We start from the raw sequence: 25,082 nt of genomic DNA, 5'->3' as shown, positions 1-25,082 counted from the left end.
TCTTCAGCTTTTCTGTCCCATTTTGTCTCGCATTTTGTTCTTCTAGCCTTGGGCACATGAACCATAGTTGGACTTCCGAATATCCGAATGTGACTGAGATCTGGCTTTCTGCCATTCCATAGCTCATAAGGTGTTTTATGTAATCCTGAAGCCAATGATCTGTTTCGTAAGTAGACTGCAGTATTGGCTGCTTCAGCCCAAAAAATCTTTTCCATATTAGCCTCAAACAAAAGTCACCTAGCTCTCCCCACCACAGTTCTGTTGAGCCTTTCACATAAACCAGTTTGTTCAGGGGTATGAGGGTTTGTGGTTTGATGCACAATACCATTTTTCTTCAGAAAATGTTCAAATTCTGAGGAACAAAATTCTCCACCATTATTCGTTCTCAATACTTTCAGAGTTTTCTGTCTGTCTGTGTTTCAACTAGAGCTTTAAACTCTTTGAAATACTTGAAGACTTGATTTTTGGCCTTAAGAAAGTAAACAAATGCCATTCTGCTGTAATCATAGACAAAAAGCAGAAAATATTTTGCTAATCCAATTGAGATCTGTTTCATAGGTCCACACAAATCAGCATGAACAAGTTCTAAAACATTTTCACACCTGTTGTTCCTTGATGCGGGAAAGGCAATCTTGACTGCTTCCCTTCACAGCATATGATGCATTTAGATATATCGACTTCAGCTCTATCAGGAAAAGAGATTCCCTCCAACACGCCATTCTTCATACGATTTAAGTCCCTACTATTTATGTGACCCATTCTTCAATGCCATATCTCAGCAGTTTCATCTGCTACAGAACTTGTAAACAAACATTCAGAGTTCTTGAGATTCATCTTGTACATTCCATTCACCAAATTTGCTTTTCCTATCTGTTGCGAACGCAAGATTGGAATAATAATCTTCACTCGTTAAGGAAGAACAGTGAGCTACCTTGTTACTGGTTACGCAAGATTGCGGAGTCTAGAAATGTAACTTGGTAGAGATCGTATTGCAAGGATAATGAAAGACGGTTAATTTAACTCGTAACAATTATATTTACAATCAAACAAACCAATGAGCAATTATTTCCAGCATTATTTGAGCAAAAACATCAGTGTTTCTAGAAACTGGGTTTTTTCACGTTCCTAGCTCGGAACCGCTGTATGAGTAAATGGAATTTTCTGACCTTATATCCTTTAGCCTTAGATTTATTGCAGGTTGCAGGCAATTCAAAGTATACTTCAATCGTCTGCTTGAGACCTTCGGGTGGAACCTAGTTGTCCTCTTTTTGATCGATATGAGTGTCCTGTGTTTTGGGAACCTCAACTCTGCTTAAACTATCTGTTTAGATACTCGGCCAAACTCAGTTGTACTGGTGATTCAGTCGGACACGGTTCACTGATTACTTTTCACTAGTAAGGATAAAATATGATGATAAGCGAAACACACTGCTTATCACGGTTTTGAGGACTTTTTAACGAGACAACGAGAGAAGAACAAAACTAAATGAGAGGGAATGCCAACAAAACTGCACCCCTGTGGTGCTTGGGTCGAACGCCTTTGTTTCTTGAGTAATTCTCGGCTAATGTGGCGTGGGTACCGCGGTTCATCCCTTGGAAGAGCGTGTAGGGAAGTTTTGCGTCACATGTGTGACAACCAATGATCTTTGCGGATTCAGCTCATTACCATATATGGGCATATTTGGGAAGCAGGTTCCCGGAAAAACTTCCAGCACTCTGGCCAATGGCCATTTTAAAGGTGGGGTTTCCTCGTCCTTCAGAAGGACTAAGGAGCCTATTTGCAATTCTGGAACAGGATGAAACCACTTTGGGCGATTCTGCAGTCTGTTGAGGTAATCAACTCTCCATCTATTCCAGAAGGTTTGGGTCACTTTGCTAATTCTCTGCCAACGTGTCAGTCGATTTTCTTTGATCTTTGTTACGTCCCTTTCTGAAGGGGCAGTCAAGCTCGCTCCAATCAGAAAATGTCCAGGTGTTAATATTTGAACATCATTGGAATCGTTTGATAAGGGACAGAGAGGACGTGAATTCAGAATAGACTCTATCTGAACTAACACCGTGTAAAATTCCTCGAACGTAAAGTGTGCTTCACCAATCAATCTTTTTAGGTGATGCTTTGTGCTTTTAACTGCTGCTTCCCAGACACCACCCCAATGAGGACTTCTGGGGGGTATGAACTTAAATTCTATCTCATTTTGAGATGCAAATTCTTTTATGGATTCTTGTAATTTGCCGTTTTTAAATACCTAGAAAAGATCATATAACTGATTTCTTGCTCCGACAAAACTCGTACCATTATCGCTGTATATGGTAGAAGGATTTCCTCTTCGGGCAATGAATCTTTTCAAAGTCATGATGAATTGCTCAGCAGACAAATTTGTTACCATTTCTAAGTGAACAGCCTTTGTGCTCATACATACAAAGACCGCTATGTATGCCTTAACTAGTGGTGCCTTTCTCAAGTTCGAAGATTTGATGACAAATGGACCACCATAATCCACTCCAACTCGACTGAAACAGCGTGATTCTAATACTCTGTCTCTTGGTAAGTCTGCCATCAACTGATGAGTAGGCTGTGCTCTAAAACGATAACACAAGATACAATTCCTTGAGATCCTTTTTACCTCTCGGAGACCATCGAGTGGCCAGAATCTCAACCTGAAGTTTGACAAAACATTCTGAGCACCTGCATGACCTAGAGATTCATGCTTCTGTTTAAGCATGAGAGACACTACATAGTTGCGAGGAGGTAACAACATAGGATGCTTCTGATCATAAGGAATTTCTGCATTTTCAAGTCTTCCACCAACCTGTAGAATTTCGTGTTCATCAAGAAAGATATTCAGTTTAGCTAACTTTATCACGTAGAGGTTTCTGGTTCTTTGAATCCTGGATTTCCTTGTGGAAATGAATGTGCTGGAGCACCTTCACCACAAGTTTGAGAGCTGCATTCAGCTCATGTACTTGAAGAGAGCCATACCATTTGTCATCACTCCTGACGTTATGATGAAAACGAAGACAATAAGCTATCACTCTTTGTAGCCTTGAGAAGGAAGAGTACTTGTTAAACCAGGAGTCCCAATAATTGTTTTGATACGACATGATGGAAGACACGAGAACCAATTTTCTTTCTTCCGGAACTTCCATTACCGGAACCTCTATTTCTGACATATCTGAATATTTCCAAGCTGAGTCCGAAAGAAACTCTGGGCCATTCCACCAGAGCTGCATGTGGAGGAGGTCCGATTTAAGAACACCTCGAGAAGGAAGATCAGCAGGATTATTCTCTGATCGAACATGGCACCAAGTGAAATTTTTAGTCAGTTCCTGAATTTGTGCCACTCTGTTGGCGACAAAGATATTCCGAGAAGAGTGAGATTTTATCCAATTAAGAGCTATTTCAGACCAGAGAACCACAGAGTCGACATGAAATCGAGTTTTGAATATGTTCAACAGTTTGTCTGTCAACTGTGCAAGAAGGAGCATCGCACACAGCTCCAGTCTGGGTAAGGTGACAGTTTTGAGAGGGGCTACTCTGGACTTAGAAGAAATCAGGAAACACGAGACCGTGTTATCTATATATACTGTCCGAATATAGACACAAGCTGCATAAGCCCTCAAGCTGGCATCTGCGAATCCATGAAACTCTATTAGTTTCACAGTTTTGCCTAGGAAGAAATACCTGGGAATATTCAAATTTTTCAATAAATTGAAGTCATTATCTTGAAGAAGAGACTGGTCGATGACAGGAGTGTCCCAGTCTATTTAGCTGCTCCAGATTCTCTGTATAAGAAGCTTACCTCTGACTATTAGAGGCGACAGAAACCCAAGAGGATCATAGCACTGCGAGGGATTAAACTGGAATAGAAATACCAAACGAGTCAGCATCTGGTTTCCATTTCAGACCCAATACCTTGCTAGAAACATTTTCCAAGTTGAAATCTCTTTCTGTTGTAACTTCTTCAGAGAATTTGTTCAAAAACTGTCTAGAATTCGAACACCACTTGTGCAATTTGAAGCCATGAGAAGTAAGAAGAGAATTGAGTTGGAAATATAGATGATCCAATTCCGTAATATCGTCTGTTCGCCCTAGAACATCATCGACATAAGTTTGGTATTTGAGGACTTCAGCAGCCATGGGAAATCTTGAAGCATTTTGAATGGAGGCCTCCTTCAATACTCTAGTGGCAAGAAACGAAGCACAGTTTGTGCCATAAGTCACAGTAGAGAATTCTATACACTTCAATTCTTCCTGTGGCTTGTCACGCCAAAGAATATTCAGAAGAAACCTTTGAGTAGGATTAACTTGAATTTGCCTAACATTTTTATAATATCCGATGTGAGAACAAATTTGTAAGACCTAAACCTACACAGGATATCGAAGAGATCTGGTTGTACTTGATAACCAGTTAGAAGTATATCGTTCAGGGAAATACCAGAAGAGCTTTTACAAGAACCATCAAAGACGACCCGCACTTTTGTGGACACACTATCTTCCTTGAAGACAGCATGGTGGGGAAGAAGATATTTAGGCTGTGATAATTCATTTGTCAGGGAGAGGGGGACGACCTTACCATGCCCGAGGGAAACATATTCATTAACGAATTTTTTGTACTCTGCATAATACAAAAGATCTCGGATGAACCTTTTTTCTAGGTTGTCAAACCTTCTTCGTGCGATAGCGAAAGAATCACCTAACTTGAGGTTCTCGCTCTGAGATTTTAATGGTAGGTTAACTTGAAACCTGCCATCCTTCAAAACCTTTGTTGTTTGTAAGAACAAACTTCCAGCTGCTTCATCATATGGAGAGAGGGATTCTGCCTTGGCGACTTCTTCCAGTTTCCAAAACCTAGAGACTTGTTGTTCCAATTCATCCTCCGCTGCTGTCTGAATCAGTAGGGAAATTCTGGGATGCACATTCTCTGCTGGAAGAGTTAGGCTCAGAAATGAGTGCTGCTGCATTTTTCCTTTTTGGTGGGTGGGAAAAAAACCTCCAATCACCCATCCCAAATGTGTGTTGATAAGAGAAGGAAGATTCCTCCCCAAAGGAATGATACCTTGAGACAAAATCTTCTAATACACATCTGCACCTATGAGTATATCGATGTCAGATGGTTGGGTAGACGTAGGATCTGCCAGTGGCAACTCACTGGGGATATTCCACTGAGAAACATTTACCTTGAACTGTGGGAGTTGACATGTTATTGTCGGAAGAAGTGCGCAGGTTGCTCTAAACTTCTGGTGTGAATGAACATTAGAAAAGAAGGTAAGATCAATCATTTTGGTTGAATGAATATTACTCAACCCAATTCCGGAAACTATGGTAGAGTGGTTGTAAGGCACATAACCTAATTTCTCGATTAAACCTTCAGTAACAAAGGAATTTTGGGACCCGTTATCCAGAATGGCCTTGGCCTTGATTTTATGACCTTGCGAGTTGTATAAGGAAACACAAGCAGTGGCCAGAAGGACGTGATTGTTTCTTGTAGAAACACCTGAAAATGAATGAGAATCCTGAGAACTACTGCTGCCTTGCTGCAAGGCTCTTTATTGACCTTTAGGTTGAGATCCAGATGCGAACTGGGACAGAGGTCCAGCACCTGCATTGTGTCGAGATGGACTTGTTGCTTCGACATAACGCTCTGTTGGAGAGGTATTTTGGGAGTTCGTAGACAGTGGGCCCTGACTGGGGTGAAGAAGAGAGTGATGTTTTTTTTGAACACACGGTGCAACATCTTTTAGAACTACATTGCGAAATTTGATGACCCTTACCAAGACAGTTGAAGCAGAGTTGTTTGGAGTTAACGAACTGCCTCCTTTCAGAAAGAGGTATACCTTTGAACTTATTACAAGCATAAATTCTGTGAAAATGGTCATTACAAAATGAACAAGGCGGTGAATTTGAAGTAACTTGACTGTTTGAAACATGAAGAGACGTTTTCATTTGAGATTTCGGATTTTTATAAACTGGTATTGTCTCAGTGCTACTTAAATTTTCAAAAACTAAATCTTTTCTCAATGAATTCAAAAAACTGATTCAATGACGGGAGTTGGTCCATATCCCTTTCAGATTCGAATGCTCTTCGTGTATTTAAATCAATCTTTTTGCCCAACACATAGATCAAAAAGAATTCTAATAGTTCTGAGTCCGAATATCCTAGGTTATGTAAAGAATCCCAGGTTTTTTTACAATTTGTGACAAATTCTCTTAAATTCGAAGCATTACATTTGGTCATGGGTGTTGTTTCCAACAATGAATTAAAATGAGCATTGATAACAGTTGATTTATTTTCGTACCTTTTTTTCAGAATTTCTAAAGCAATCTTAAAATTCGCATGAGTTACCGCTAATCCCTCAATAAGCTTGAGTGGCTCATCTCGCAATGACATTCTTAAATAAACAAATCTTTGAATTTCAGAAAGGGAAGAATTATCAACAATTAAAGTTTCGAACAACTGCAAAAACGAAGTCCATTCAGAAGCATCGCCCTTAAACGGTTTTATATTAATTTGGGGTAAATTTACATTACAATGACCCCGAGGGAGAGATTTTAAATTTCCTTGAGGAGTAGATTTACTGATTAGGCTAGACATTTTTTCGATTTGAAGTTCAATTTTTCCAGCAATATTGTGGAATTTTGTTGCTATCTCTACACGATTTTCGTCATCGAAATTTTCAGAATCTGGTAGGAGTTCAATTGCATTTTGAACACCTTCATAATTATCAAAAGCAGACTCTAATGATTCAAGATATCGCTTAAAAACCTTGGGATTCAATTCTGTCTGTAAATTTTGTTCAACCCAATTGCTAACCCTAGTTATTTTAGACTTGAATATGGTACGTTTGGATTTCAAATTGTTATAAGATATATCTTCCATTTTCGATGAAGATAAGAACATAGAATTACATGCAATCAAATACAAAAAAGCAGTTAGAAGAAAGACACGAAAGAGGTAATCACCTAGAAATCACAATTTGTAATCTTGCAAATTCTTCCTAAGTCACAATTCTAGATCCGGCCCGAAGGACCATTTGTTGCGAACGCAATATTAGAATAATAATCTTCACTCGCTTAGAGAAGAACAGTGAGCTACCTTGTCACTGGTTACGCAGAATTGCGGAGTCTAGAAATGTAACTTGGTAGAGATCGTATTGCAAGGATAATGAAAGACGGTTAATTTAACTCGTAACAATTATATTTACAGTCAAACCAACTATTGAGCAATTATTTACATTATTTGAGCAAAAACATCAGTGTTTCTAGAAACTGGGTTTTTTCACGTTCCTAGCTCGGAACCGCTGTATGAGTAAATGGAATTTTCTGACCTTATATCCTTTAGCCTTTTAGATTTATTGCAGGTTGTAGACAGTTCAAAGTATACTTCAATCGTCTGCTTGAGACCTTCGGGTGGAACCTAGTTGTCCTCTTTTTGATCGATATGAGTGTCCTGTGTTTTGGGAACCTCAACTCTGCTTAAACTATCTGTTTAGATACTCGGCCAAACTCAGTTGTACTGGTGATTCAGTCGGACACGGTTCACTGATTACTTTTCAGATTTTCCGAAAGTTCCATTCATGAATACTGCACTGAATGCGTTGCTTTCACGTTTAATCTGTGTATTAATGTTGTTCGGACACTTGTTCATATAATGACCAAGCTGTTTACATTTGTAACATCTAATTTTTTTGACATTGACAGAACTTGAAGGTGGCGGAAATGACATTTTCATCTTTGGGACATGCGCAGGATAACCAGTCTTCTTGTTAGGTCGCTGTTGCCAACCTCCTGACAAAAATGCACTATTTCTTCCAGGTCTGCTAACTTCCGAGCTCATATCCAATAATTTTGATTTGATGGCGTCTGTCCTGAATGTTCTATGGCCATTATCATCGGCGCAAATTTCTCGGTCAAACCTGCTAATAACAACGAACCAATCCATTCTTCTGTGATTTGAAAACCGGTACCTTTGAGTTTCTGTGCAGCGTCGACCATTTGTGTAACATATGCCTGGAAGATTGTGAATCAATGGGGATTCACAATCTTCAAGGCGTATTGAAATTAGCTGACGAAGTAGACTGATGCCTCGTGTGAAACCGGAATCATCATAAAGGGCTTTCAAACGATTCCACACACCTCGCACTGTTTGCTCATTCTTGATATGCACATAAAACGATGAATCAATCGTCATGATCGACTTAGCTTTCGCTTTTTTTCACTGTCAGAATCTTCCGATGGAACAGCTGAAACAGTTGGATCAGATGGAGTCGTCTGAACAGGTGACTCCAATTTATGAATGTCTGCTCCTTCTAACATCAAGAAATTTTCGGCTGCAAACGCCCACCCATCATGGTTTTCACGTCCTTTCAGTTTAGGCACGTTAACGATGTAACTTCCGGCCATATTGAAAAAGTACGCGCACTGTCAACGTGGTAACTGATTGAAAGTCACGAAAGTACGACCAAATATAGTCTAAAAACGAATATTCAAAGCTTTTGAACAGTTTTTATGAATTTTCAATTCACTGTACGAGAAAACTAGAATATATTCGAAAAATTTGAGACTGGGCCCATAACCTAATAAAACACACCGGTTGCTGCATAAAGACTTACTTTTTTATTATCTCGACATCTGCTCATCTCTACATACAATCATAGAACAAAATCATCATAAAATAGCAATCAAGTGGAGATAACTAATAATTATTTTGTTACCATCACAACATTAAGGTTCCAATGAGTTTCAATAGCCACGAGTTGCCAGATTCTTTATATCAATTTCCTTCAATTTGTCCTCAGGACTTCTGCATATTTCTGCAGTGGTGTGTAACGTCACTTGGGAGTACCAACCCAGCATTAGTAAGGGCCAATGTCGTTAAAAAATATTCATCAATGATTATTTTATATTCCATAAACTTTGCTAAGACCAAAAAAACTTCTGATTTCTGAAGTAGGTAGAGGTTACGTACTTAACAAAAAAAAATAAAACTTAATAAACTTTTTAATAATAAACAGATAAAAAATAAAAAAAAATTACCTATTGATTTTATAGGCAGAACAAAAAAAACTTACAACATGTATAACAAATATCTAGGAATATAAACTTTTTGATTTAATCAAATTTAGATGTTTTTCGGTGACAGACATTTTTGCTGAATTTGTACCTGTATCCTGAAAATGGCTACACAATACACAGAGAAAATTCAGTGTGTTTTCTTGAAGTCTGTTCCGTTTTTTTGTTTTCACGTCATTCATTATTGAAAACACTCTTTCAGCTCCTGCATTCGAATATGGCAGCGAAAGTACGAATATTGCCAAAGTGGCAATATTGAAAAAACAAACTTTCGTCTTTGAAATCTTTGGTTTCCTTAATTTTTTGCCAAAATGTAGAAACAGGCAACTCCAACAATTCAACTTTCTCTTCATCACTGAAGTGAAATTGAATATTTCGCCACTCTGCTTCAATTTCAATTTCTTTGTTGTCTATAATTGGCTTAAACTTTGCAATTACCGCCAAAAGTTGTTGGCATTCCTCAGGCCGTTCTAATGCCAAAGCAATCTTTGGTATTATAAACACTAATTGATTAAAAAAATTATTTTGCATTGGTAAACGGTTCTGCATTTCTCTGCAACAAACTGATAAAATTCTAAACATTTTAATCTGATTTTCTCCTGCACATTTTGTTCTAAATTTGAAATACATTTTTCACGTCAGGCCCTAAATAAACCTTCCATGTATCGACAAAAACTGGGGAGATTACAATTAACATTAATTTCAGTTTGATTCATTTTGATGAAATTGTTACAAAATTTGAAAAAAATACGTCTGCTTTCCACTGCTTATTGATGTATACGGACTGTTTTGGACTGAAAGAGCGCATTAAAAGAATTGAGAAAATTCAAAACATATTTTAGGAATAATAGGTATGCCTTTTTCTCGCTACAATTCAAAGCATCTAGTATAATTTGAGTTTGTTTTTAGAATTAGCATGTCTGATGATTTCCTGTTTTCCAGCTCTAAGTGAAAGTATAACATTACACAACTGACACTTGAATTTTGTGTCTTCATTTCGTACTTCAGTGAGCCACCCTGTAAAATCAAACCAATTCGAAATATAAACTCATTTCGGTTTTATTAATGCTTAACCTTTGAATTCTTCCTCATTTTTCTAATTTGAATGAAAATTTCTCTTGAAAACTTTTTGTTTTTCGTCTTCACTTAACTTGTCACGATATTTTCTTTTTTGTCGGTGTATTGTTTTTCACACCACCAGAACTAGAAGAAGCTTTCGACGAATTGTCCACTATTATGGAGAATCTTAAAATATGATACAAAATACATAATTAATATTTGTTGCGCCAAAGTCACTCATTTAATTAATAAATATGCATAAATATTTTACCCTTGAGAATCTTTTTCACTTGAACTTATAAATATATAAATATAAATAAATCTCAAAATCTGTAAACTTTTCGTAATGGCGTAATACTTTCAATAAAGCTATTAAAATTCTGTTACCGGGATCGGGACTTCCCAAATCCGGCCAATCCTCCAATCCCCAGTTCCATAGAGTGAAAAAGTCATAGAGTTGGAGAAATAAACAGAACTTTATTTGTCCATGATCTGGTCGACTATTCTGATTTATTCGGATTTGGGTTATTTGGGTTGCAGTCAAAAAAAACACAAACAGTGTACTCTTCTTTCTTTAGCTCGAGCTTTCGGACTATTTCAGTCCTTTATCAGGAGCAGCTATAATTAAAAAAAAAACATATCAATGAAAAGAATATCACATTGTTTTAGAGCACTTAATATTCGAGGTTATCTTGAAATAGGTTGTTGTAATCATACATACAGGAAACGTAAATAAAACCTAGAAACCCAAATAACCCAAATCTTCATATTCATCAAAAGGTTGAAAAATTACAACATTACAATCGGAATACTATGTAATTCTTCAACTGAGGATAATTTTTAGAAAGCATTTATATTTTGTCCCAATGGAAAAGCTCGCATTTTGGGCATTCATCGATTGTCGTTTAATAATTTAACACATTCAATTTGATCAATCGAATCAAATAACAGATTTTTAAATATATGGCTTCTTTCGTGGTCCAAAAATTGCTGGAAATTTCAATAATTCCATCAATTCAGAATAATTCATCAAAAACCTACCAATATTTATTTTATTTTATTTTATTGCGGAGCGAACCCCCTTTAACACAAAATGTAGTAACAAAATTCTTGGCACCATATACATATATAAATATGTGTATAAAAATAAATATTCATCTTTGACAACTTGTACAAAATTCAACAATATTAATGGTATCTATTAACAAGCTGTTTTAAGTTTTTTCTTGAACATACCCAGAAATGTATTGTTATCAATTCCTGAAGGAATAACAAGTTTATTCCATTCGCGCCGCAAACGTGGTACAGATGAATAATAAATAAAATTTCTATGTGCAGTGTCTTCCTTAACCACTCTAAGGCGCTGGTCTCCCCGAACACCCGCTGCCCGTGACCGACGACGTACGCGGACCCGCCGCCGTCAACGTGTGAATGCTATATTTGGAAAACTACGGGCACGGTCTCCCTGAAACGTCGCGTGCGACGTTCAGTCGCGGCTGGCGAAGGTCACACGTCGCACGCGACGGTTGGATTGATTCAATAGCATAGTGACGGGTGGACGTCAGAGGGAAAAATGAGTTTTTTTAATAAGAAAAAGTACGAAATGCTGATTCAGTTAATAGAATGTTATCTTGCACTATACATGCCTCACATTGTGACTATAAAAGTAATGTACTCAAGCATAATGTTTTTTAGAGGGTGAAATAGGCCGTGGGCATCTAATGGTTGGAGGTTTTGTGATTTCATGTTCAATTAAACTTAATGTTTTTGCGAATTGTTCTTGGGAAAGCCGAGAAAATTCATTAAATTTTGTATCATTGCACTTAATACAGTTATACAAACCGTAAAAAGTGCCTTCCTTTTTCCTGTTCTGGAACATTGTATCCGTTTTTTGCCTCTTTGTTGACAAAGCCAATAGTTCATCGTCTTCTTCCCCAAAAATCAAACAAGTAAGTAATTCTACTCGAATTCTACATTCATCTTGAAACACACTCTTATACATAGTAGCCTAGTGTTGCAGCGCGCATGTAGAATGCGAAAGGCATTTCAGAGAGACCATGCGCCCGTTGTCAGCGACCGCCAGCGTTCCCGTATAGCTACATTCACAATCAATTCACGGGCCGAAGTGCACTTCGGCACGGAAGCTTAGCAGATGGCGTTCTCTGTTACCATTCACAATGAAATTCAAGACAAAATTACTTGCAAGTTGCAAACTACCACTTCGGAAAGGAATTTCGTGCCGGCTATGGATGATGCTGATGCTTATGTTTTGATCAGTTACATTTTTGATTCATTTGAGTATTTGGTTCCAAGATGATTGCGAATGGTAAATTTCGTGCCGAAGTGCACTTCGGCCCGCGAATTGATTGTGAATGCAGCTTATGACGTTAGCCGCACGTCGTCGGTAGCGGGCAGCGGGTGAGGGAGACCAGCGCCTAAACGAACGCACATCACGTTGATTAAACATAGCTGAAATCATGACACAATTTACTAGATTGCCAGTGGCGTAACTATACCATCTGGGGCCAGTGGCAAATTCTTTTGATGGGGCCCTTCGAGTAAAATCGTCACGTTTTACTCAGATTAATTTAAACAAACCACTCAAGCAATTATCCAACACTAATAGCAAATTTATTTTCCAGAGTTTATACATTTACATTCATTCACAATCACCAGCTACGTCCTACTGTTGGGCATAGGCCTCTTATGGTGAAGAGGTACTAAGAACTAATACCTAAGAAAGGGACCAATCTAATGGGTAGATGGCAAACACGTGCACGTCATCTGCCAATTAGGTTGGTTCCTTTCTTAGGTAACAGTTCTCAGTAACTTTGCATAAAATCACCATAAGGGGGGAGGAAATGGGCTATAGTCCCCACGCTAGACCAATGCGGATTGAAGACTTCACATTCATCTTCTATTTGCTAGATTTTCGGTGAAGGAAATAATTATAACAACTCAATATGATGCTTATCGAGAAAAAATCTTTTCTTCGAACTTTCTGTTCCTCAAAAGTGTCTATAACATCATCAAAGTTTAAAAATCGGGCCATAGAATTTTCAATAGACAGAATAGTTACATAACCTGTCTTGTGAAAATGATCATTCTGCACTAGCTGCAGTCACAGGAATTATAAGAAACACCATCAATGCAGTGCAAACTTCAGGAAAGCTGCAGTACATAAAAAGATTTCTCATTATTAATAAATCAGCAAGTTCTCTAACACACGAAGACTTTTCTATTTCGTCTCTGAAAGTGGACCGACAACTGAGAAAAATTTCCCTGGCAAATGAATCAGATATCTCTTTTTCATATATATCAACAATCTAGAGCTTTTTTTAAAAGATTAGTGTCATTTGAAACTCATAAAGTTGAAGGCTGCAAAATACTGAAATTTGAAACAATTTCTTTCATCGGAAGGAAATGCGATTTCAGTTGATTAATAATGATGTCCAATACTCGATAAAATATGTTCACTCTGAACCAGCGTGACCAGGTTGGCGTGAGCAATATCTACTGAACTTGATATAGAAATCTACCAAAAATCTACCAACCTCATTTTGAAAACTACGAAAAATCTACTGTTGAAGTTTCAGAAGAGATTTTGTAGATGGCGCTCCTTTCCACTATCAAATAGTTCCTAAAAGGAACTCTATTATCGAATATAGAGCTCTGTATAGAGTATTCTATTAGGTTTGACTTCATTAATCATTGATGTGTCAACATTTAAATAGGGATTTCTAGTACGAGATTGAGAATGAAAGATTTGTATTGAGAATTTTGATTATAAACATGAAAAAATAAAAGAACAGGAGAAAATTTTAGCAAAATGGTATTTTTATTGATGAACAACTGACAACCATAAAACTATATCACAGTATCACAGTTGTTTTATTACAAAAAAGGAACTCTCTCAATGAAAAATAACTAACTAAAAATAAAAATCACAATAAACATTCGAATGAATATAAAAAATAAACTAGAAAACAAGAAACATAATACATTTTATTCAGTATCAGCCAAATCATCCTTCGAAATATTTTTGTACAGAATGCTATCTGCCATTGAGTCTAGCATACTGTTAGTTGGTTGAAAAACACAACAACCACCGACTTCTTTCAAGCCTTCTTTAGCATGCAATATTGATGCTATATTTTTATTTAGGAATCTGTTTCGGTCCTTGGTTTTAATCCGATTAATGGCTGAAAAATTTTTTTCGCATTTAGCATTCGAAAAGGGCAGGCACCATGATTTTTTCGCAAAAGCAGAAATATTTGGATATTTTGGCTGCTGTTGGATATTCATTATGCTACCAACACCTACCCAAAAATTTTCCACATTAATCATTGCTGTCTCATTATTAGAATTCGATAATAAATTAATTACTTCTGAATCTAATTTCAACAATCTAAATTCATTGTCAATGGACTGTGCATAATGTTGAGAAATTAAATTGGGAAACCTCTCGAATAATGAACAGAGATAAATGGAACTCATAGTAACAAGCTACCTGTGGATCTAAAAAAGATGAGGTTTTGAATATGTCATTTGTAGGTAATCTTGATTTCAATTGTCTACAAAGTTCAATTAGAAATAATTGACATTTGTTCAAAAAATCTTTTTCTATTTCCACAGATATCCTGCCATTATCTCTCAAATCATTGAGATGTTTTGCAACATTTATTCCCAAATATATTCTCTCAACTGGAAGCATAAACAAATTATTTTTAGGGTCAATTTCGACAATGGACACTGTGTTAATATAATCCGCTTTCATGTAACACCCTAATATTGATTTAAATAGATCGGTCATATCTCTATGAATTCTATGGACTACTGGATAATCTCCTTGAAATATTGAATTAAATTTATCTGTCATAGGTAATATAAAATCTGAAAAATAAAAATATAATTTCAAAATCAATTTCAAGGATCCATTATGCCGTTTGTCTTCTAAATATTGACCCTGAAAAAATAATTTCAAAGCAGACCATTGCTCCAATATTTATCTTAACACAACTATATAAGCCAACGAATGTCATAATGTCTCAAAATTTTATGTTTTTCTAGGTCCATGAAATTTTGAAATTCTGCGAACTCTCTTTGCCTTTTTGAACTCTGTGAGAAATAATTATAAACATCCCTAACCATCTGGTCAATGCTTCTGGGAAACAATTTACAAGCATAACTCACAGACAAGGCAATTGAATGGCGAACACACAACATAAAAATACAACTAGCCTTATGGGCATGAATTTTACTCACAATGCCAGCTTTTTCACCAAACATAACATTGGTGGTGTCGGCAGCAAATCCAATCATATTTTTAAAACATATGTTTCTAGCAGCAAGTGCAGAATGCAGGGCATCAAATAAATTCTGCGCCGACTCACCCTGTACATCAATAGAACAGAGGAATCTTGTTTGGACCGACTGATGCTCCTCCGAAAAATATTTAATCGCAATAGCAAGAACCTTTGTGGTGGTTATATCAGTACTCTCATCAATAATTATTGAGTATACATTACTCGATTTCACATCTTCCAACATAAGTTTTTCAAAATGATGGCCAATAACGTTGAACGAAACCGCTGCAGATTTTGTTCTTTTGCAAGCAAAATTTTTGGCTATCTCGGAATCGTGGAATGCCTCTTTTACAACGTCAGTTAGATGATCCATCACCCGAAACGGAAGATTATGCTCAAGAAGAAAAGCTACCATTTTTATTTCCGCTTTTTTTGTCTCTTGCGAAATAGTTGACTTTTTGAAGAATGTATTTATCTGAAAAAAAATTGAAACTTTTGTACATGCGATTTTTATCGACTGATCCTCACCCCGCATCACAAGGATTATGTTGAAATATTAAATATTTTTATAGAACCTACCTTTGAAGGTCCGCTAGAAACACTTATGTTCTTGAGGTGTTTTTTCGTCAGGGAATGTTCCTTAATGGAGGCCAATCTAGGAAGCAAGCTACAATAGCACGACTTGCAAAAAGCCGTTTCTTCATTTGAGTTTCCTTTTTTTTTACACAGCCAGGATGAAAATATTGGGTTCTGTTCCCATTCAGATCTATAGGCCTGTTCATATTTTCTTTTCATTTTAATTATTTCAAATAGCGCAATCGAAACGAAATGACTACTGCGTAATGGCCGTAATGCGAAATACGAATGCGGTGAACCGGGTGAACGGTCTTCAAAGTTGAAACGCTTACGTGACTAGAAACAGGTTGCCTATGGATGGATACTCAAACAGTATCCGTGGCTAGAAACTAGAAAACACAAAGGGCACAAAGGCTACAACACAAACACAAATTACAGAGATTACAGGGACTACAGAGAATTCGCAGTTCGGGGAAGTACTCGAACGCAATACTGATTTCAGTGCCCTCTATGAGAAGAACTCTACAATTTACTGGTCGATTTCAAAAACCAGAATATACCAGCAGATTTCTGCCTACCAAAAATACCTAGAAATCTACTAAAAAAGTAGTTTTCTACTGAATCTGGTGACACTGCTCTGAACAAACATTCCGGATCTTGGAGACGCTCATCTTCGCAAAGCTCATCAAAATGGCGTTTTACCTTCACTTTAGAAAATTCAGGGGTGATGAACCATGTTTCTGCCACACTATTTGCTTCAATTTTTAAATTTTCAAATTCAATTTCCAATTCTCCTAGACAAATTTTCAAACGTTTTTTTAAGGCATTAGAAAGATTGGTGTCCCACACCAAGTGCTTTAGAGGCTGCATCGGTAGTTTGTAGAATTATGCAATGGAAAACCAATAACATAATAAAATTGCAGTTTTCGATCTTCTTCTTGAGTGAAACAGCTTTATTTCTTCAATCTGATTTTGCAGTTTAACAGAAGTGTTTTCGTTAGCGCTTTCTGGACTTCAACAAACCGAACTTTCAAAGCAAAAACAGCATCATAACTGAAGGTCCAATTCTTCACTTTTGGAGCACTGTTCACTCGAGTTTCCATTATTAAAGTCATCATTCTTCAAGTACTGGCTAATTTTAGGTAGCTTTTCATTTTTTTTCTTCAGTTTCCCTCTTTCTCTTTCGTTTTTCACACCCACTTAAATATTTTCGGGAACTAGACATTTTAATATCTAACTTTCACCATCAACTTTACTTTGCCACAAACCAACAAATACGAAAAATCAGAGATACAAATAACCAATTGTCGAAACAATCACACAATGAATACGCAATCAAAAGAGCCCTCAAGCACAGAACACAACTTACTTACTTACTTACTTACTTACTTACTTACTTAATGCGCTCAAGGCCCTCATAGAAAAAAAAGGGGATTTCCTTAAGTGTTCCTCATCCGCGTTGCCAACGTACCGCGACAAAAAATGTAGAAACCAATGGATGCGTTCTAAAATTGATCAGCATGCTTTGGTTTAGGATGTGTTGAAATGCTTAACGATTGAGTTGAAATTGTATTATGGTCTTTAGTTGTCTCACTTAGCAGAACTATGAAAAAAATATACTTTTCAAGTAGAATAAAATACTCAGGTACAAGGTTAAAAAATTATTTATGAGCTCGCTACCTCCTAGGCCGCCGGGGCCCTTTTGGGTCGGGGGCCCGGCATTTGGCCAACCCTGCTACTCTATAGTTACGCCACTGTAGATTGCTTTCAACTTTTCTTACAAAATATAGATCTCGATAAATGTGCAAAGACTTTATAGACTCTAATTTAAGAGATCTATCAAACTCAGTATAAACATGCTCAAAAACACTAAAACATGACCCATTTTATAAGCCAAATACCTAAAGAATTTATGCTGGACAGATTTCAGAATGGTGAGGTGAATATCTTTAGTTGGTGACCAAATAATCGAGTCACATAATAAAATAGGCCTAATCAGAGATTTATAGAGATGAACAATGGAGGCATGGGATTTGAATTCCTTAGTGGACCTCCTAACAAAGCCCAGCAATTGAATGTCAAATTCAAAGTTACTTTGAAATATAACTCCTGGTCAACAATTTTGGAGTATTGGAATGAGAGTCTTTTTAGTTTTTCTTCTCACAAAAGATAGAACATAACCTTTAGAGCAATTTAATTTTAACTGGTTCACACAAGACCATTCGTGTATGATTTCAAGATCTCTTTGTAGACAAACTTGGTCATAAAAGGACCCAACCTCGGTAAAAATCTTTATGTCATCAGCAGAAATCAAAACAGTAGCAAACTTTAAATTATCAACAACATCATTAATAAATAATATAAATAGAAGAGGGCCAAGGTGAGAGCCTTGAGGAACTCCAGAGGTAGCAGTGAAGGGTTCTGAAGAATTCCCTTTAATTCTGACAATAATTCACGACTAGATATGTAGGAGAGTTGTGTTGTGTTTTATATTATATGGTAAGGTTAGGTTGCTGACTATTCAGTATAATATGTGTAACATAGTATTGGGATAGTAGTCAGGATAAAAGAAAATTCGTTATTCCTTTCTCTCGAGCTTTCTAGACTTTAATTGTCCCTTCATCAGGAGTTGCTAAAATGACAAACTGTAAGTATGCTACAAATCATGCTAGATAAACCGACTCACGAATTTAAGAATAATCCTCATAGATCTCAAAAATAAAACTGGAAACAAAGCACAGTACAAATTTTCCTGCGGAACACATCAAAACGATCGACAGCCATCAGTTGTCACAAAATGGTGTAGCAAACTGTCACTGTCTAAACTGACATGAATTTTTTTCCTTTTTCTTTATTGCAACCAAAGATTATAGTGTTAGGAAGATAGAACACCACTATGTGAGATAACTGTTCTACTTTTAAAATTCCATCTTGTAGGAAGAGATCTAGGTATTTTTCTTTTCACTATTCTATCTAGGAGGGCAACGCGTTGACAATAATTGGAGAAAAATGCTGGAATTTCACTCAGATTTCCAAAGAATAAACGTGCATCATCATTTTGAGAAGGTGCTTGGCTCATTATCGAATTCAATTGATGGGCATAGCAATGTACGAAATGGGCTACAGGATATTTTTCTTTAATCCTAGCCTGAACACCACTCTCTTTTCCAGACATTACAGCTGCGTCATCATAAGACTGCGCGATTAATTTATTAGGGTTCTTAGCCACTAAAGGTTCAAGTGTTTTCAAAATGAGGTGGCTAAGAACACTCTGGCTCTTCCAGTGTCGGAAGAATTCTATCTTTTTTCTACTTTTCACTCCTGTATCGCTGGTTGCAGTTAATCGGAGGGTTCACCGACACAAAGGATCAGGATATGCCCACAAGGATATGTCAACATCACAAATATACACCCAGACGAACAGGTATACAGAAAGTGAGCGTAATTATAATTTTATAGCTTGATCCTACATCTCGCCAAAAAGTTATATAGTAGTACCGATATATCCTAATGTTTACGAACCACCCTGTATACGGAATTTTTAAAAGACTCTGTTTCTTTCACGCATTGATGTATTCAAATAGTTGTCTCAAATTTCCCCAATTCATTCAAACAGTTTATAAACTGAGCGATATGAGTGATACGGTTTATGTATATAACAAAAAGTTTCAAATTATAATTAATCGAATACAACTGAACCCATAAAAATTCTGTTGGATCGTTGTATTTTTGGAGTGAAAATAAACCCAACTTCACCACTTTCAGGTTTTATTTTGTATTTTTAGTCCACAGAAATCAGTCAACAGTTATGGATGATTATGTGGGATATTTATCCCACATCTATTGCATTTTCCCCTGAAATATGACCTGTGACCGGTTTCAAGATTTTTTCTACTATCACTATAACTGCTCTTAATACTAGAATTGTTCTTATTACTAAGATTACTAGTCTTAACGTTTAAGATTTCTGAGTCCCTACCTTTAACAATATTAATTATACCCCATTCAGAAATTAATTGTTTTTTCACATTCAGAGTAGTAAATTTCTTATCGTCTAATGCACAACAGGATTTAACTGTTACTTCGTACTCACTCGGCAGGTGTCCAATCATATGGTATGCTATTTCGTCATCCGGCACCTCCTTACCTGCATTCTTCAGATCTAACCCTGCATTCTCCACTCGGCTCAGGAACACACCCATAGACTCTCCGGGTTCCAATCGCAAGCTGAGGAATGTTTGTCGCAGTTGGGCAATTCTTGCTCTTGAGGCTGGCTCGTGGGTGCTTCTTAAAACATCCTATACCTCTTTCGCACTCTTGCAATTTTGTACTAGACCTTTCTGCTCCTCCTCCAAACCCAGCACTATTGTGGCGAAGGCTCGTTGTTGGTCTTTCCTATACTGATTTAGCTCCTTGAAAGTCGCCTTTTCATCAGGGGGCGTCTCAGCATCCTCTTGGTCGGGAGATACAAAACCCCAAAGACCCCTTTCTGCCAATAGCATCTGCATGTTGAAGCGCCATTGTTTGAAGTTATCATCTGATAATTTCTTGAAAGATAGCACGGACGGTTCCATCTCAGGTTTTATTTATTTATTATTTATTTATTAAAACCCACCCATAAACCCAATTTCACCACTTTCAGGTTTTATTTCGTATTTTTAGTCCACAGAAATCAGTCAACAGTTATGGATGATTATGATATTATATGTTAAAAGCAAGTACAAAAGCATTCATCACCATTTCTACAAAAAATTTTCTAACCTCACTACTATCTTCTGTGAAGGGGGAAGATGTCAGGATCACAGAATACATTCTTTTTCTTATAATGCAAATCTCAACAAATTCAATGTGTGAAAAGATATGAAAGAGAATTCGAAATTCGATTTTGATATTCTAAAAGTTTTCTTCGATATTATAAAATCCACTTCAGAATATGTCGAATGAGGCCAAAAATCTGAAAATCTTCTCCGGGAAGCACTCGAATCATTCGCCAGATTTGAAAGAATTAGAACTAGATATTAGATTTCTGATAGTGAACGATAGACGGAAGTTTTTGCTTTGTTTGCTTTTATAGGTCTTGAAACAAGTACAAAAATCCATGAATAAATTTTAAATAATATTATAATTATACTTCCAAAAGCAAATAATTGTAAAGAATTACTCGGTAGATAAACTAGAATATGCGTTATAATCATTGGATTTAAATATTCCGCTTTTAAAAACTGTTATCAACGACGAGACCACGAGACTCTCGAACGAGACTCGAGACGAGACGAGACTAGAAGCCAACGAGACGAGACTCGACGTGCCTTATCGGCGAGACGAGACGAGACTGTAGTAAAGTCTCGTCTCGTTGGTCTCGTGGGCATCACTAAAAAAGTGTATAAAATTGGCTTTTCAATCAATCCGGTACCTCAAATAAACCGCAAAACATCTCAATCCCAACGTATTCCTATCCATCTCCTACAATCACCGACTGAATGATCGTTCGTGTGCGTTGATCACCGATTTTATTGGCAGACTGTCGTCCATGTGCGCTGACCTCCTACGAAATAGTCGTTCAGCGACTATCGGTCGTGTGCGATAGACCTATAGGTTCCAATAGCAAGTATATGGTTCACACAGTCGAACACTTCTGGGGATTGTCGTTCAATACTTGGACCGCCAGCACTAATATTGTCGCAGTGAACTCTAAAAGAAAAGTTCACTGTATTGTCGGCTTATAAACCGAACGCATTTGACATATTTATTGTTGGCGAGAATTCCGAATGAGTGCGGGATTTGGTTTGCTTTACTCTAGTGAAATTATCTCAACATCCTCTTTCTCGAATAAGTGAAGTAAATTTGACTCTGTTCGGTAATTGAAAAATAATTTCTTCATAAATCAACATTACTTTTCTCATAAAGAATTAACTCAATCTTACCTCTTTCCGGTCGGCATGTTGTGTGTAGTTGGTTCAATGAATTCCAATTTACTTGTTTCATTTTCACATTCTGATATAGTAAGTGTAGATAAGGAATTTGCCTGATCAGGATTGTTCCCTCGCTTGTTCCCATCAGAAGTATAACTTGAATCCAGCATTTCCCTAGAAAATTCAGGACGAGTAATAAACATCACACGTTTTATTTTTATTCCACCTTGGATAGAGCCACACATTCCGAAAAAACGTTGTGAATTGTTGAAGGAGAAAAGATTTCATTTCAATAATAGAGATCATAATAACTTACCTACTGCTCTTGTTCATTGGGGCAGCTTTCTGTCACACACACACTGGGAAGTTAAGTCTTCTAATAAGGGTATTGCAACACTTATGCGGTAATACTATTCGGGGTTATTAGTTTTTGGATAAGCGCGATGTACTGATGTCAACCGTGGAAGCTTGATCTCTTTATTGACATCGGCCAATAAATCCTTCGCTTTTGTAAATGAATTTGAAAATTCTTTTTCAATATTGGATCGAATATTTTGAAAGTGCGATATTACGTTCTCGATATGGTCGACAGCTGTTATTAAGTCACAAAGAGGTGACTGCAGGACTTTGCATACTGTTAATGTTGCTGCGAATACCTTCGCCAAAAAACAGAGTGATACCACGAATTCGCTTGCAAGAGCATATCTCAGAAAAGAAGAAGCTTTGGTTGAGGTCTCCATATCCGGGTCTGTGCCGAATTGTTCTAAAATCTCAATAATAGATTTAAAAATTTGTTTGAATTTTAACAAGCCGTTGTAATTTTTCACCCACCGCGTTTCACACATTGGTGTTAATTTCTGCCATGTTGAATCAGGAAAGTTGGCCCAATACTTGCCTGAAGGAAGCTTGTTCGCTTTGGAGATGCTTTCAAAAAACTTCCGATTGCTTTCACAGTTCCTATACAATTTCTTATAGCAGGTACACTACATGAATCACAAAGAGCCAAGTGTAACGAATGAGAGCTGCAATGGACAAACAGAGCTCGGGGATATGATTTCCGTATTATTGTTTGAACGCCATTAAAAGCACCTTTCATCGCAGCTGCACTATCGTATCCCTGTCCCACCATATTGTTGCAGTCAATGTCAAGGTTTTTCAGGGACGCTATGATCGTGTCAGCCAATGGTTGTGCAGTTGTATTATCGAACTTCACAAATCCGAGAAAATCTTCTTTCACCACATAACAAGTTTCCACCTTTTTTGTGTATCTAACACATAGCGAAAGTTATTCGTGTCCCGAAATATCAGCAGTTTCTTCTTCTAAAACGGAGAACACCTTCGCTTCATTTAAATAGTTCACAATTTCATTCTGAATTATTTCCCCCCAAATTGATATCAGATCATTTTGGACCTTAGCGCTCATATATGTCGCGTTCAGAGCAATATTTTCGCCGTGTTTGAGCAATTTTGTATCACCACATTTCATCCTCATTCTTAAGATGGCTCTGAAATTGTCGTCATTTGTGACTGGCTCCTCTTCAGTTAAAGCCAACGGCTCTTGGCAGGTAAGTTCCAGTGGGCTTCCTCAGACTCCATAAAGCCTTATACCTCTTCATAAAAGAAGAGAACCAATCTTTTCCAGCAGACTGACGCAAAATGGAAAATAGATGCGGTATGTGGTTGCGCTTAGCAAGTTGAAACGCCATAGATCGGACATTTCTTCTCGTCAGACCTCTTCATAAGAGAAGAGAACCTATTTTTTCCAGCAGACTCACGCAACATGGAGAATGGATGCGGTATGTGGTTGCGCTTAGCAAGTTGAAACGCCATAGATCGGATATCTCGTCTCGTCAGACCAAAAAATTTCTGATCCATCAGGAGTAAATACCGCACCAGTTCCTCTTCTAATTCAGGTGTTAAAACTGGTTTTTCACCCAACTTAGTGTTACTAACAGCTGCTGGGTACCTTCAGTATTACAAAGGCGAAATAGTGTCGACCTTGAAACATTAAACGCTTTTGCTGCGGCCAAGTATCCCATGTTCCGGTTCCTTACTGATTCGATGGCTTTTGTCATTTCAATTTGATTCTATTGTTTTCGTTTTTTCGACACCGAAACATTAATCATTTCTGTAAAGGAAAATAATCACTTCCTCAAAATCACGTTGGTAATATGGAATAGCAATAATGCGGCAAATATGGAATATTCCATATTATCCGCTTTCCGAAATGAAAGCTAAACTAATGCTGTAGTGGCAATTACAGAAATTATGGATTCAAATCTGCAATATTTCTATTACCTTATGCCTAAACAAACTTACCAAGGTCTCAAGCAAATTTATTTTCGCAATGGGTGGTAGCAAAATATTTTCTACTGAGTCGATGCGCAAACTCGGATCACATCGAAATCATAACCTCGCATATTTCAGCGTTCATAGCGTTGAGTGCCACACACATTCCACATATATGAGGACTTCTCTAATAGCGTCATTATTTATGAGATGGCGCTTCTTGTTTAAAAAATATTTGATTTTCCATATTACCCGACTATTCCCCATATGCCGATTTTACTCCACACTTTTTTAAATGTAACACCCCATATTTGACCTCAAAAATAGAATGGCAAGCTCAAGTAATGATGAGTTCCTTCAGATCACTTTATAGCTCAGAAGCACCCTTTACGAGATAGGTTATGGCGAAAAATCGAAAATATGGAGTTTTTTTTAATAGCAATTGAAGGGTACAGGGAAAAAACCATCGATGTCAATTTTCCTTAGAGCTGAGAAAAACGCGTTTTGAACTTCAAAATCCGTTCATATTATTTGGAATATGACAAATTATATACTATTGTTCTCGAAATTAACATTATTAATATTATTATACATAAACTGAGTGCATTATATGAAATGACTTAGCGATTTTTCTTTCGTATATTGATCGACATCGTTAGTTCTTTCTCTGTGCGGTAAATCTTCGGAAGCGATTTAACTTATGACTGAGCTAGTTTCATGCTTGTTTCAATATACCATAATATATTACTTTTCATTCTGAATTGAATGGTGTGTCCAACTCATTTTCGGACAAAAATTGACATGAATGGTTTTTTCCCTGTACTCTTCAATTGATGAAGAAACTAGTTACGCCAGTGATACAGGCAGATT

The 25,082-nt window shown here is 37.0% G+C and overlaps 2 protein-coding genes across 4 annotated transcripts in view; one reads left to right on the top strand and one right to left on the bottom strand.

The window, feature by feature from the left end:
- The window catches only part of LOC123321869, a 243,046-nt gene that overhangs the window by 31,044 nt on the left and 186,920 nt on the right, over window positions 1–25,082 (top strand). The gene's annotated exons all lie outside the window — the stretch shown is intronic.
- Window positions 1,587–20,213, bottom strand: LOC123321740. The gene is made up of 9 exons (XM_044909475.1): window positions 20,105–20,213; window positions 5,301–5,495; window positions 4,371–4,925; window positions 3,914–4,089; window positions 3,801–3,858; window positions 2,857–3,668; window positions 2,659–2,810; window positions 2,385–2,580; window positions 1,587–2,246 (listed from the first exon to the last, which is right to left on the bottom strand). The coding sequence occupies exons 1-9, from the start codon at window positions 20,211–20,213 to the stop codon at window positions 1,587–1,589; spliced, it is 2,913 nt and encodes a 970-aa protein (XP_044765410.1).

The sequence above is a fragment of the Coccinella septempunctata genome, chromosome X, assembly GCF_907165205.1.
Source record: "Coccinella septempunctata chromosome X, icCocSept1.1, whole genome shotgun sequence".
Classification (NCBI taxonomy): Eukaryota; Metazoa; Arthropoda; class Insecta; order Coleoptera; family Coccinellidae; genus Coccinella; species Coccinella septempunctata.
The sequence above is the reverse complement of the archived record's forward strand: the minus strand, read 5'-3'. Positions and strand labels throughout refer to the sequence as shown.

Coding starts and splice junctions, on each gene's coding strand:
- LOC123321740 (XM_044909475.1), bottom strand. CDS start 20,213: ATGGGTGTGTTCCTGAGCCGAGTGGAGAATGCAGGGTTAGATCTGAAG. Junction 4,926..5,300: donor AGTTTCCGGAATTGGGTTGA/GTAATATTCATT, acceptor TAACTCTTCCAG/CAGAGAATGTGCATCCCAGA. Junction 2,581..2,658: donor AATGTTTTGTCAAACTTCAG/GTTGAGATTCTG, acceptor TTATCGTTTTAG/AGCACAGCCTACTCATCAGT.